Raw genomic sequence first — 15,354 nt, forward strand, 5'->3', positions numbered from 1 at the left:
AAATAATAAGGAATGGTTTTGGACATACAAGGTTTCCACCCGAAAGAGACGATATTGAACTCAAGCTGTGGTGTTCAAAATGTGTGGGTGTGTGGAGTGTGTGTGTGTGTGTGTGCGCGCGCGCACGCACGTGTACATCAAAGGGGCATCTGTGGATGAGTGTGCGGGAGAGTGGGAGTTCAGAGTGCTCTGTTTTTCCTCCTAGATGGTGCTTCAATCACGTTGCCCACTACACCGTCCCAGAGGGGAGAGATAGCATGAACCGCGATGCCGCCGTTTTTGGTCAGACTCTGGAGGAGGAAGGTGAACGTGCGGCGAGATTTACGAGCGACCTTACCCATGAGGGTGATGAGCTTGTTTTTCAGCTGGTTGTCCAGGCGAGCGATCATCATCTCCACGGCGTTGCGGATCTCCCTCACGCGCTCGTCTTTCGCTCCCCTCACTGCCTCCACGTTCCGCTCCTGACGGATGGACGGACAGGTGACATGGGGGGATGATTTAAAACATTGGTTTTCATCCCTTTTCATATCATGGTCCATTATTTATTTCGTCATTTGAGCCACGGACCACCGTTAGATGAGATTTAGCCTCTCAAGACCCAAGACTTGGAATATTTTGTTGTCGTTGGATAAGATTTTGTCCACGATTCCATGCTGTATTGCATGTTGATACCATAGGAGAGATTACAGGCAAACATTGATCAAAAATAACAATTCTCCTACATTCCCTAATTGTGTCGACTTCTTGTAAATTAAGTAATGCAGATGTTTAACATTCATTTTACTCTTGAGAGCGTAAAATGAAACCAAATGGACCCGTAAGGGTCCATTTGGTTTCATTTTACACTCTCAAGAGTAAAAGATCTATAAGGGTCCATTTGGTTACCAACTCTCCACCATTTAGCTGGGGACCACATGGAACCCCCTCAAGGACTAAACAGCATTTATAGAGCCAACCAGTTTACTGAGATTATTATCCATCTGACAGGGATGGCGAGTCCGACTTTTGGATTGTCACTTGCATTTGTTCACTTTCATTGTGCAATATTTTTTATTCAGGTTACTTATAAAACAGATATTTCCGTTGATTGATTCAGAATTGTCCTATTGTACAATTCTCTATAAAACACACATCTGGACCACATTTAGACATTATTTTTGCATGATATTTATTCAAAAACGTTTTAATTGGGATATCATATTGTCTATTCTGACATTTATTAACACATTAACCGCCAAGAACGTAGTCCTACGGTCCGTTAAATCCAACTGTTAAGCGCCGAGACCGTAGCCCTACGGTCCACGGTCTTTTCGCGCTGAACATTTCCGGGTTCACTTTCGGATTTTTTTTTATCCACTTCCGTTTCCGGTTTGATGACCGGAAACGGAATTATTTGGGATCCGGTTTTGACGATCACGTCCGCTCCCATTCTACAGACGAAACTGAAACTCAATTCTCTTCCTGTAGTTTTTTCTCCTCGCATTTCACTGTTTAACGTAATCCGCTCTAACTACAACATGGATGCCCCGTTTGACACGTGATTTTCACTGGGAGATACGTTGAGATGTCGCGGATGTAAACAGACTCTGTACGGCTCAATCTTAAGGATTTTAACAAGATCTATGGCGACATGAAAAAAAACAAAAAAACAACAAAAACACCTTGGCACTGGTGAGTACATTATGAGATTAACCTCTGGCGGTCGATGTGTTAAAGACATTTTTTAATTTGGATACGTCTGATTTACAGCTGCTGCATTTCTTAACCGTTTTGGAAAGCAATAGGCCACAGGAAGAAGTTCTTTACAGTGATTTTACATCAATGTCGTAGACAGTCCGCCGCTCTGTGTTGTGCCTAACAACACACTTTAGCCGTTCTAAAATCAATGTAAACCACAAGGCCTTTAATATGTCTGAAAATTAATAACATACTGCCATCTAGTGGAAACTGTCAGCATTGCAACATAATAATCAGGCCGGGTAGAGGGTGGTTTGGTGTAGAGCAGGGTTCTTCAACAGGGGGTCAGGGCTCCTAGGGGGTCCTCAGAGTTACTACAGGGGGTCCACCAAATCTTTGAGTGATAGGAACTTTTTTTTGTCCTTTTGTTCGTTTGTTTTTACATTACCCTAGTATCCCTATTCTGGGGGAACGTTCGCTGGAAATAGCTGATCTACAAGCTCACAACGCGCCACGGCTATTTTCGGCAAGAGATTTGGTGTAGAGGGAAAGAAAAAGAGCAGACCAAGTACAGAGTCAAAAAGGTGAAGTTTACACTGATAGTGCTGTCAAACAAGTCTATGAAGCCATCTATGAAATCTATGAAAAGGTTTAATCTGCAACACAATTTTATACAAATATGCACAGGGGGTCCCCCTGCTTCATCCCTCTCTCAGGTCCTTGGCCTGAAAAACGTTGAAGACCCCTGGCGCAGAGTCTACCACAACTTCACACATACTTTACTAATCCTTCTTTAGTAGGGAAGCTACTTTAGTAGGAAAGCTTATCCTATATTAAAATTGGCTTAAAAAGGAGGACGCCAGCGGGCCAGGGGACCACGTCGTCACGCTCAAGTCACTTTGGAGTGTATTGTCTAACCTCAATGTGTTGTCGTGGCATCAGGCGCAAACAAATTGGTCAGCTACATACAGGCACAAAAGGGAGCATGCCCATATATGGGCATATACTGACGACATCAGGGATCTCCATATATGGGAATAAAAGGGACATGGACATCCATTTATGGTATATTGGTCGGATGTGCGATGTAGGTGTTGAGGGCTGCGGAGCCCAAACCTCTAGATCTAACAATTACCCAAATTATGGCTATGACACAGAGGAAGAAAACTTTAGTACAATTTAGAGGGGAAGATGTATTGTTGTGAGGACAGACACACATTACAAGCCCTATAAAAAGGCATTGTGTAAGGTCATACATCTGATGTATATTGACATCTGTAATCATGTAAAAATACAGTCGTATAGAAAACGCTGCCGGTGTCGCTTGCTGAAAATAACTGATCTACAAGCTACAGCGCGTTGTAGTGACGGCGTATAAATGAAGCTTCGGGGGGGTTCCTCACCACTTCCTGCACCAGGCTGATGAGCTCCATAAGGCGGCGGCGGAGTTTGGCGACCTCCTCGTTGACCTTGGTCACGTGCTGCTCGTAGATCTCCACCAGAGGCTTGAAGGTGTGACCACCATGCTGGACGTACGAGACAAACACAAGACACAAACGTAAACAACATGGAGGGCATTCTTCTATGACGGTTACTACGTTGCAGTCAAACTGCTTACAGGGTCCCCACACATTTTTAGCAATGAATTTCCAAAACTTTTCCAAAACTTTTCCAGAATATTTAGCCCAATTTCCAGGCCTATATAACAATCATTCAGCGCAATAATGATTCTCTTACTCCTATGTAGAATGCCCAAAGATAGGCAGTGTAGCAAAAATAAAGCATAGAATATAGAATAGTACAATTTCATTCAAAATTTCGTGCAAAATTAGGGCATAGCTCACTGGAAGACTCATTATGGCATCCGTATGACTTATTTTATTTAAATAATATATGCCATCACACAGCCCGTTCGGCGAAAAACTACTTATGTTACATATTTCGTGTAATGTTATACATGTTTATGAAAATGTTTTGTATTAACAAAATCAATAGCCAAAAACAATGCATAGCCAAATATTTTTCCAGGACCCTTGATAAATTCCAGGACCTTTGATCAATTCCCAAACTTTTCCAGTACTGGATTATTTTTTTTTCAATTTCAAAATATTTCCAGGAATTTCATGACCGTGGGGACCCTGTGCTTAGTAAAGTCTGACCGATGCCAATCCTGATTTTGGAGAGTCCTTGCCCTCCGATTACCGCTGTTTGGACCGATATTTTGTCAGAAAGTGCTAATTCAAGTCTAATCAATATGACATTTTGTTTTAAAAAAATAGACGAACAGAACATTTCTGAAGACATTAAAAATCACATCGACGGAAATCTGTATAATTGCCGATACGGCTGTCAAAAAGTCAAATAAAGGCTGATATATATGGATCTGGCTCTGCTGCTTAGTATGAGGACAAAGGTTTTTGTTTACGGGTTTGTTCAGTGGAAATGTGTTTGAAATTCATGTCCAGGACAAAACATTTAGCTAGACTGAGAAAACAAATAATGGATAACGACAAGTAAGTAACAATAAGGAATGCATACTCTCAAGAGAAATGGAAATACAGAAAGGAACAGAGAGAGACAGGGTGAAAAGCAGAGAGGGACAAAGGGAGGGAGTATTAAGGTCCTAAAAAGACAATGATCAGTTAAAACAAGACATTAACCATGGCACATCTGTCAGCTAGACAAACTGCTTTAACCATACAGAGATGATAACAGTCTGCCCCAATTCAGTTTTATGTGTGCTATGCTTCTAGACTACTGTATGAAAAGAAATTTACCATCTTTTTAAACTATACATTGTATCTATTAAGTAGCCAATAACTCTGAGGTAAAAAAAAAAAAAAAAAAAGGCTACTCTTCCGTCAGTCTAGTAAAACATGTCAAGAAAAGCATGCACACCACTTCTCCTCAGTACAGTCTACCTAATCAAATTCATCACAAGTCCTGCATTCACTTTAGTAACAGGAATGAGGAAAGAGTGTGCATTTACCATGCCTCCCCATAGCGCACACTGGTGGCAGATGCACTTCTTACACGTCCAACAGAACACGCTCAGCTTCTCATGGTGGCTGTCACATCTGGAATAAAAATAATATAGAAATACACACTTGGAGAGTGGAGTTTTACTTACAGACAACGAAACCCAGGAGATAAATGTATCGATGGTTAATCATATAACCACAACAGGCTCACAGTATTTAGTCACCAACAACAGGAAAATTGCATTTAATTAGGCTAGGGCTGCAACTATCGGTAATTTTCTTAGCGATCACTTTACCTTTTCTTTTTCTTAATCAAGTAAACAAAAACATTCCATCAACTGAACCGATTAGTGTGATTAACCACTTAAACTCCATTTTATACTTTGTCTTACAGTGGCATAAACAACTAAAATAGCCAGAAAAACTAAAAACAACAACAGATGTTTCTAGGCGATAGAAAATACAGTGCACACTAATTTGAAACTATTATCAATATAGTGCGGGCAAAGGGAAATATGCCATATCCTATCCTTAAGTTATTTGACATTTTATGGTTCAGATCAGGTTTGATATTAACCCATTAACACATTGAGTGCCAATCGCGTCGATCTACGCGAACCTACTTAATTGCGCAGCGTGCCAGTCGCGTAGATTTACGCGAAGTGGTCTTTTTTTTACTCACAGGTTCACATTTCATTGTAGGCCTCGTTTGCCATGACACATTTCATTGTAGCACCACCAGAAACAGAATTATCCATATCCGGAGATTTTCGTTCACATCCGCCTCCACTCTAAAGCGGAAACTAAATCTCCATTTTCTCGGTTGTTGTTTTTCTCATCGCTGATCGCTGTTTAGCATAAACCGCTGTAGCTTCCAGATGGCGGATCGCAGATCGAAACGGTCTTCTCTGGGCATCTCATACAGATCCCCTGTGTGTTTACAAACAGTTGAACGCGCGATTTTAACGGATTTAGCGATGTCTGTGGCGACGTGAAAAAAACAACAATAAATCGCTGGCGAGTACATTATGATATTAAACTCTGGCATGGAATGTGTTAAAACCAAGAAGGCATCTGTGTCATTTTAGATTTTTGCATTGGCTATTTGTGTTTTGTTTTTTTTGAAAAATCTTGAGAATGTGCGAACTACTGATTTATTAATGGGTTAAACTCCACTCAGGGAAAAACTGCTGGTAGGAACATTAATTAAAAATGCACCTGGGGGGTGCAAACCCTGCTGCCGCACCAATATCTCTTGCTATGCACCAACTTGGTTGATCGTTACGCTGCAAGCATGAGATACCCAACAACTCAAGAGCAGATTGTGGTCTTAACACAAGGTTAAGACCACAATGAAAGTCAAAGTCAAAATGACATAATCTGCTAGATCTCAAGAATGAAGCATCATAGAACAACACATGTTAGTGCAGGCAGGGTATACCACCGTTTGTTCAATTCATTGTTTTCTATACCTGGGATATGACTGATTCTGTCATTTTGATCTTGATTGGGAACTTTGACATTTTCAAGTTAATGATCATTCACACCATGTTTTGTGAAATCTGCCTGTTATTTTGTTCACACACACACACACACACACACACACACACACACACACACACACACACACACACACACACACACACACACACACACACACACACACACACACACACACACACACACACACACACACACACACACACACACACACACACACGGCAATACCCTGCCAAGCATCCCTGTGGGCAGAGTAATTACATGTATAAATAGAAATCTATACACACACATGTACTGTACAAATCCCAACACAAATTTGACTAAAACAAGCTAAATGTGCTTCCTGATAAGAGATGCAGTAATGGTGGATGACAGGAGCGGAAAAGAGGATCTATTGAAGAACAATAGCAGGGGGAGGAAACAGATCACTGGTCACTGACTTGTCTTTGTCGTCATTCTCATGTTTGGATAGGTTGCAGAGCTGTAACGTGTCCAACTGCTGTGTCACCTCTTCTGCCCAGCGACAGTTCACCAGCTCTCTCAGCTGTAATGGAGCCCTGGGGATGGACGGACACACACACACACACAGACAGACACACACACACACACACGTAGGTTTTAAGTACTCTCCACAAGATAAAGCTATAAGCTTTATGCCATATTTATTTATTTACTTTGCTGCTTAGCAGAGCTGTACAAGCAGTGGTGGGAAAAGTACTCAAATGTTTTACTTAAGTAAAATTATCAATACTATGTAGAAGGACCAAAGTATTGGTTTCCAAATGTACTTAAAAGTACCAAAAGTAAAAGTACAAAAATGTTTGAAAATAGCAGATCTACAAGCTCACAACGCGTCGCGATCGGCTATTTTCAAATAGCCTAGGTATAAAACAGGGCTAAAGTGGTTAATGCACGTTTTATAATGTAATAATTTATACCTGCAAAGTAACTAAAGTTTTCAAATAATTGTAGTGGAGTAAAAGTACAATATTCGCCTCTGAGATGTAGTGGAGTTACTGGAGTAGAAGTAAAAGTAAAGACAATTGGAAATACTCCAGTAAAGTAAAAGTATCTCAAAACTGTACTTAAGTACAGTACTTCAGTAAATGTACTTAGTTACTTTACACCACTGTGTACAAGCTCACGATGTGTTGCGCTGTGACACATTGCGAGCTTGTAGATTGGCAATGTCCGTGCTCAACACCCACACGCAACCAAGCATGACTCAGGCTTTAGTGCACCCATGATAGATGGCATTGGATATAAACAGATAAAACTCATGACTGTGACCTATGGTGAACTGAGCATCAATGCTTCTTTTACAGGTGCAGATGTATTGTGGTGTGACTGCAGTGAGTTTGAGGGAGAGGTCACCATCAACTGGTTCTTACCGGCAGTGTGGGCACTGTGCTCTCTGCTCCGTCAGCCAACGCTGTCAAAAAGGACAATGTTAGGTCGCACGAATCCTTTCATGAAGATGACACTGAATTGTTGTTCATGTATTATACATGTTGAGCATAATATAGCCAAATGTTGAATCATGAATACACAATACACAATATTTTAATTTCGTCTGATATTCTGGGTCCAGATGCAGACATCTTATAAAACGGTGCAGTCTTTTTAAACAACTGAAAACATATCGACTCTCTCACTGCCAGACTTATTTCTGGCCGCGTTTGCCCACTGCCAGCGATTTTTTTATTTTCTTACCTTTTTCCAAGTAGTCACAGAATATTTATCTCCATTATGATCGATCCCCTGATGATTGCTAATCACTGAGGGTTATACTGTGTGGTTTCACAAATGTCAACGAGGTCATTGCGACCTCGTTGACATATTGTCTGCCTTTGAAAATAGCATGTCTGGTCTAAAAGTACACAGGAGCCGAGATACAACTTTTTAAAGTTAAACAAAAAAAGTTAAACAAGTGAATGGAGCAGCAAATCTTCGGATCACGATATCTTGGGTTCTGTTATTTTTTTTTTGCCAGGGCATTCAGAAAAAATACTCGTGATAACTCGTTCTTGGCAGACAGAGAGTTAAAGATTTTTTTTTATAAATGGTATAAAAAAGATTTTATTCATTCTACATGTTGACCCTTTTGAAAGCCTCCCCAAGGAACACTGATTTAATCTGCAGGCTTCAATCATCACACAATATTAAAGCACACATATTATAAAATAAAATATTGTCTAAAACATATCGGGATTATTTGACAGATTTTTCAATATTGCATAGGTTTAAGTAAACATCGGCTGATATGCTATGATGAACGATTAATCGTGCAGCCCCAATTCAAATGTCAACAACACCAGGGACCTTGTGCAAAAAACACTGTATGACATCCAATACTCAAATTCAACATGAGTAAAACATCAGATGGCGACAAATATTAACCAACACGCATGTGCACTCAGTCATTTTTAAACATGGGGGTTGGGGAATAAACTTTGGCATTAGTTTAGTTCAAAAGGCCAAAAACAGACCAAGCTAAATGAGCCAACAGTCAACTCAAACCATAGAAGGGCATTATCAACCCATAGAGCAGTGGTGTGTTCCACACTATGCTATATACGTAGTGTGTGGCCAAGCGTAGCCCTCTACTAACCATTTCATCCATTGAAAACACGCTAGCGTATCTCCACGACCACGCGCACGCCGCGCAGGGAATGATTATCGCATCCCTCCGAAAAAACCTAGAACACACCACTGCCAGGTGTGAGGGCAGGACTACTGTCATTTGTACAGGGAACAGAGTGAGACCTCCTGTGCCTTTGCAATAAATACTCGAAAGAAAAGGTGTTTTTGTGTGAAGTTGCTGCTTAAGACATACTGTAGCATAGCAGTTGTGTAGAAGAGTGTCGACTTGATTCTCACCCGTATGCAGCTGAAGCAGCAGAGTTTGGAACAGTGTGGACACAAGCGAGCGTCCCTCAGCTTCTCCATGCAGATGAAGCAACGGAACACCTCCGCAATGCTCTGCAGGACACAGAGAAGACACACGTCATTCAAATTCTAACAGTCAACAGCAGGAATAATAGAACATGAAGGTATTCTGGTGACTGGCAGCAATGGCTCTGGAGGTAGAGCAGTGGTTTGGGGTTCGATCCCTGGCTCCTCCTTAGTGTTGAAGTGTCCTTGAGCAAGACACTGAACCCCGAACTGCTTCTGATGAGCGTGGTTGCCTCTGTGCTGTTGGTGTGTGGGTGAATGTCAAAGCACATTGTAAAGCGCTTTGGATGAAGGTGCTATAGAAATGCAGACCGTTTAACATTTATGTATGAAATGGAATTCTGAAAGATGTGTGTTGGATCGTTTTAAGATTCATTTACCGATCTTCTCCACAAAAAGAGAGAAGCTGTCCCATAATAAAGCTTGCTACAGTTTGTTTTACATGTTCTACTTATGGAGTACCTGAGGGATTGGTTCTCCATCAACTCCACTAGGCATAATCTAAAGACATGACAATTCTCCATCATAATAGGATGTCACGTATTATGTGACACATACCTCAACGCTTTGTTCGTCCATTTCCGCTGCTTCGGTTCTCTTGATGGAGGAGAAATCAAAGGCCGTCTCAAGCAAGAGCCTAGAAGGAAACATACGATGAGATAGGTTAGGTGAACATACTATGAAACTCTGTGTATATTTTTCTGTTGTGTGTATCTGTACACAAGACATGAAACACTCCAAGAGCTCCTCACTGCTCCTGTGGCATCAGCGCAAAAGTTCAAAACCGGCATTAAAAGGTGACAGATAATTCACCGACTGTAACACTGAATATTGTAACCAATAGCCTACGTACAGTATGCATAGTCTATAAGCTATATTGGTGATGTTAATATGATACCGTTTGCTTGACCACAAATGCTAAGAATGTTATTTAGATGTTTAAACAGTTGTCAGGTTACCTAGTTACTTTAGTTTTTAACACTTAATTGTTTTCTTTGCACTCCATTTAATTGAGTTGACCGCCTGTCGTTTGTTGACTAGGGTTCATGCAGTAACAGTCTACTCTGATCTGGCACTTTGTAAGTTGCTGTGGATAAGAGTGTCTGCTAAATGCAGAGTGTAGTTTGTAAACTGTATGACCGCAGGCAAAGACGTAATTTATTCATCACATAGATAGCATTCCATCACTGCAGCAACCGTGGGTGGCCATGTGTGACATAATGAGGGCAATGACGAAGGTCTGGGGATAAACAAAATTACACACCCAAAGCCTTAACAAGAAAATAGCATTTGATCAAAATGTTTAGTTGATAAATACATTAACTGTCTATGAGGAACTGCCCCAGCCCCAGTGAACAGAATGGTAATCCTACGGGGATTCCCCGACAGTGTGGGGAGGGAGTTGGCTGAGAACACAGCAGGCGCTGTGTTTTGGTGTCCCGAGTTCTTTTCCAGGAGTGTGACTGGGTCCTGGTTATCGGGCTGCAGCTCTACACCTTGACTGTTAAATAGAAATAATAGGCAACAATCGGTTTTACGATTTAATTAGGTGCCACTGCCATCATGGACATAGATTTGGCCTAAATCCTTCGGGGAAGCCCCAATGTTGTTCCCACCACTTGTTCCCCTGGTTGCACCAAATGTCGACAAAGAGTTCAACAACTGTTTTACGTTCCTCCATGGAGAGGGCCAGGGGTGATGGCCAACATATTCTACAGTGCTAATCAACGTGTTTCATACACATTAGTTTGAGCATTTTATTTTTGAAAAGCTTGACTTTTTTTGTCTTTACATGTCTTCAAGCCATGTTTCTGTCTCAATACTATAATTTTATCTAAACATAACTTGGTTTAATTCTGCGTACATACCAGTAACTTCTTTATTCCAATTTAAACTTCCCATTCCTTTCTACTTCAAAGCCTGATAATGTATTGCAATTTAGACTAGCCCATCGGTACTGCTGCCGTGGGTGATGCATGGTTTTTATTGGGTAGAGTACCACTCTACTGCTGTCGTGGTGCATGGGTTTTATTGTGTACAGTAGCACAATAAAGCCCACAATGGAATTTATTGTGGGCGCTGCATTAGCTCTCCTGCATTTGCGCTGCACACCACCATTATGCCAAATTAGGTTACATTGTTTTCTTTTGTTAACAGATGGAGGTTTAACTAAGATCAAATTTAGCCTGTGAATTATCCCCTGTAAGGATGTTATCTTGTTATACAGAAAACGAGGCCCTGCATACATTTAAGTTAGAAACAACTGTATGGTCTACAACATGGAATAAAAAAAAACTGTGCTCAACTACATTTGCTGTTGTACAGTGTAGTGCATTGGTTCTCAAAGTGGGGTCCGGGGACCCCCAGGGGTCCTTGAGGGGGTTCCAGGGGGTCCCCAGCAAAATGTGTGAATATAGCATCACAATAATTGTAACCTTTTATACTTTGGCTATTCAAAAATAGCAGATATACAAGCTCATTGCCGCGCTATGAGCTTGTAGATCTGCTATTTTTGAAAAATCTTGAAGATTCAAGCAAATCTTTGAATATATTTATTTTAAAGCGAACATTTTAACACAAATCTTTTGCTTCTGGGAGTCCCTGGCACAGCATATTTTCAGATGGGGGTCCGCGGCCAAATATATATCAATTTGGGGGTCCCTGGCATGAAAAAGTTTGAGAAGCACTGGTGCAGTGCATTTGACCCCTGCTGCAGAGCAGATAACATGGTTACCTGCACACATCACTGGGCCCTGCAGATAACCTGGTTACCTGCACACATCACTGGGCCCTGCAGATAACCTGGTTACCTGCACACATCACTGGGCCCTGCAGATAACCTGGTTACCTGCACACATCACTGGGCCCTGCAGATAACCTGGTTACCTGCACACATCACTGGGCCCTGCAGATAACCTGGTTACCTGTACACATCACTGGGCCCTGCAGATAACCTGGTTAACTGCAAACATAACTGGGCCCTGCAGATAACCTGGTTACCTGCACACATCACTGGGCCCTGCAGATAACCTGGTTACCTGTACACATCACTGGGCCCTGCAGATAACCTGGTTACCTGCACACATCACTGGGCCCTGCAGATAACCTGGTTACCTGCAAACATAACTGGGCCCTGCAGATAACCTGGTTACTTGCACACATTACTGGGCCCTGCAGATAACCTGGTTACCTGTACACATCACTGGGCCCTGCAGATAACCTGGTTACCTGCACACATCACTGGGCCCTGCAGATAACCTGGTTACCTGCACACATCACTGGGCCCTGCAGATAACCTGGTTACCTGCACACAATACTGGGCCCTACAGATAACCTGGTTACAGTGGTGGAAAAAGTATTCAAATGTTTTACTTAACTCATTCAGTGCCTCATGACGTGACGCCCTGTGTGCCACAAGACGTCAAAGAAAAACATGGTCAGAACCCAAGATGATGATTTGAAGATTTGCTGCTCCATTCACTTCTTGTTTAACTTTTTACTGAAAAAGTCTGTATCTCGGCTCCTAAGCACTTTTTTTTTTACAATGAATTTTGCTGTGGCACTCAGATCCAAAATTCCATAAATAAGCATGGCATTGAAAGAGTTAAGTAAAAAAATAATAAAAAAAAAGTAAGTAAATACAGCAATGTAGATTTACTTTGTTACTTAAAGTCTGGAATTCAAAATGTACTTAAGTAAAAGTACAAAAGTATTGGCATCAAAATGTACTTAAAGTACCAAAAGTAAAAGTACTCATTATGCAGAATGTCCCAATTCACAAAAAAAAATTTGGGAAAAATCTAGGATCTAAGATAAGCTTTTAGATCTGCTATTTTCAAATAGCCGAAGTATGCATAGAGCTGAAGTGGTTATATGTTTTGTAATAATAATAAAAATCTACATACAACTAAAGTTCTCAAATAAATGTAGTGGACTAAAAGTACAATATTTGCCTCTGAGATGTAGTGGAGCAGAAGTAGAAGTACTGAAAATTGGAAATACTCCAGTAAAGTAAAAGGTATCTCAAATTTGTACTTAAGTACAGTACTTGAGTAAATGTACTTAAGTTACTTTACATCACTGCTGGTTACCTCCTGCAAACATCACCACCCTGCAGACTGCAGCATCCGACGCATTGACAGCCTTGACACTGTCTGGAAACCACCACTGCTACAGCAGCTCCACATTAAACTCATGTTGTTCATTGTTTGTATGGAGCCAAAGCAATGGGTTTCTACTGTACATCACACAGGAAAACATGATAGAAATGTTGCATGTATCGCATTAAAATCTTCATTAGCACGAAAGGCGAGCTAGTCCATGTTACACCTGAATTGGTGACCTATCGAATTATGTTACCGCTTAACGCTAGCTAGGTCAAGTAACACAATGGCTCAAAGATGGGGGTTGAATAGAATTGTGCCACAGCGTTATTTAGAAATAATATCAAAGTGAAGATGACAAAAGCAGTAATAGACAGTGGTGAAAGAAGTACTCAGGTATTTTATTTCAGTAAAGCAATACCACGATGTAGAAATAATCTGTTTACAAGTAGGCCTGCGTTCAAAATGTTACTCGAGTAAAAGTACAAAAGTATTGAAATCAAAATTAAGTGCCAAAAACAAAAGTACTAAAATGTTTAAAAATAGCCAATGTATAAAATAGGGCTTGAGTGGTTAATGTATGTTTAATAATATCATAATTTATATCTAAGTGGAGTAAGAAGTAAAAAGTAGTAGAGTAGAAGTAAAAAGTATTGAAAATTACATTTTAAAAAATAACTCAAAAGTTATGAGTACAGTACTTCACTGGTACTACACCGTTTTACAAAGACACAGCGACATCTGGCGTCACATAATTCTATAGGTCACTATTTGCGGTGTCACTATTAGCCAGGTAGCTAGGTTACCTTTCTCAGTTGTTCTTGCTTCTTCTTCCCTCCTCTCTCTCTCTGTGTTGTTCTGTCAAGCTGTCTGACCCCTGAGCATCAGATCATCAGCAGAAACGCTGCATCATGTCCTCCACACACACACATATACACACACACTTAGCCGTGGTTCCCCTCAGTGTTCAGGCACGCATTCTATGCTTTGATAATAACAGGTCAGCAACATCAACTGTCACAACAACACGAGGCAGCTGGCTAGGAGCAATACTTCCGGCTTTTACCACCTTGTCCTCCACAATAAGAGTGTGTGTGTGTGTGTGTGTGTGTGTGTGTGTGTGTGTGTGTGTGTGTGAGTGTGTGTGTGAGAGAGAGAGAGAGAGAGAGAGAGAGAGAGAGAGAGAGAGAGAGAGAGAGAGAGAGAGAGTGAGAGTGAGTGAGTGTAATACAAAGCAATCATGTTCAACCCAGATTTGGCTCAACGAAGGGTATTACTTGTTCTCATGCTATTCATCAAACATGTGGAATGCCCTACCAAAAGGAGTAAAGGAGTGTAAAACCCTAGTACTCACTTTCAAAACTGCCCTAAAGATACACCTTCAGGAGGCTGCAATTTGAAAATGGCCCCTGTCTAAGTCTTAACCTACCCCCCCCCCCTCCCCTTTTATTTCTTCTCTTGTACATATTTTTCACTCTTCATACCAGTAACCTGTAAGCTGATTGTATGACATTCTGTATAGTTGTGTGTATATCTGTCTGTCTCTTATATGTCATCATGATTTGTGTGCATGGGGATCTCATCTTAAACAAGCTCAGTGCTTAATGAGTCTTCCAGTTGTGAATCCAGGTACTTCCATGTACTGTTGTTCTCATGTCTTACTAAATAAAGTGCATCAATCAATCAATGCCACATGCAAGTCTGATGGATACTTATCCAATTGCATTCAATGCTATAATTGCTACTATAACGCAAATTGAGTGAATTCTTGCTTTATTTGTAATATGTGCCCTTTTTTTTGCATAAAAACAATTCATATCCACTGCCTCAGTCATCACAAGCTACTGTACCTAATTTTGAGTTGAATAGTGATTATTTGGATAAGATCACATATTGATACCAGCCACACATTAATGTTATGCCTTGTATTAAGGATTTTGTATATCATTTACGTCTCCAGTAACATTGACCCAACAGTATGGAGCTGTAAGGCATTTTGTTTGGTGATCAGACAGAGATGAAAGTGGTACTATACAAGTGGAGGCTAAAGTTGCAAAATGAAAAAACAAAAACAAAAAACAAAACATGAGAAATATGGTGGTTCTCAAACCTTTTCATGTCAAAGACCACAATATGTA

At 40.8% G+C, this 15,354-nt stretch overlaps 2 protein-coding genes across 5 annotated transcripts in view; one reads left to right on the forward strand and one right to left on the reverse strand.

Annotated features, from left to right (window-relative positions):
* The window catches only part of trim37 (tripartite motif containing 37), a 50,327-nt gene extending 36,122 nt beyond the window's left edge, over positions 1-14,205 (reverse strand). For all 4 annotated transcript variants that reach the window (XR_013933547.1, XM_080434649.1, XM_080434648.1 and 1 more), the window contains exons 1-8: positions 14,023-14,205; positions 9,672-9,750; positions 9,039-9,140; positions 7,550-7,590; positions 6,599-6,715; positions 4,667-4,754; positions 3,081-3,203; positions 338-461 (exon numbers count right to left, since the gene is read on the reverse strand). Coding sequence is in view for 3 of the 4 variants with exons in the window: in XM_080434649.1 (XP_080290775.1) it covers positions 338-461; positions 3,081-3,203; positions 4,667-4,754; positions 6,599-6,715; positions 7,550-7,590; positions 9,039-9,140; positions 9,672-9,692 (616 nt within the window). In the remaining variant the exon portion in view is untranslated. The remainder of the gene's footprint in view (positions 1-337; positions 462-3,080; positions 3,204-4,666; positions 4,755-6,598; positions 6,716-7,549; positions 7,591-9,038; positions 9,141-9,671; positions 9,751-14,022) is intronic.
* The window catches only part of pom121 (POM121 transmembrane nucleoporin), a 357,082-nt gene that overhangs the window by 162,946 nt on the left and 178,782 nt on the right, over positions 1-15,354 (forward strand). The gene's annotated exons all lie outside the window — the stretch shown is intronic.

The sequence above is a fragment of the Gymnoscopelus braueri genome, assembly GCF_963280865.1.
Source record: "Gymnoscopelus braueri genome assembly, chromosome: 8".
Taxonomy (NCBI): domain Eukaryota; kingdom Metazoa; phylum Chordata; class Actinopteri; order Myctophiformes; family Myctophidae; genus Gymnoscopelus; species Gymnoscopelus braueri.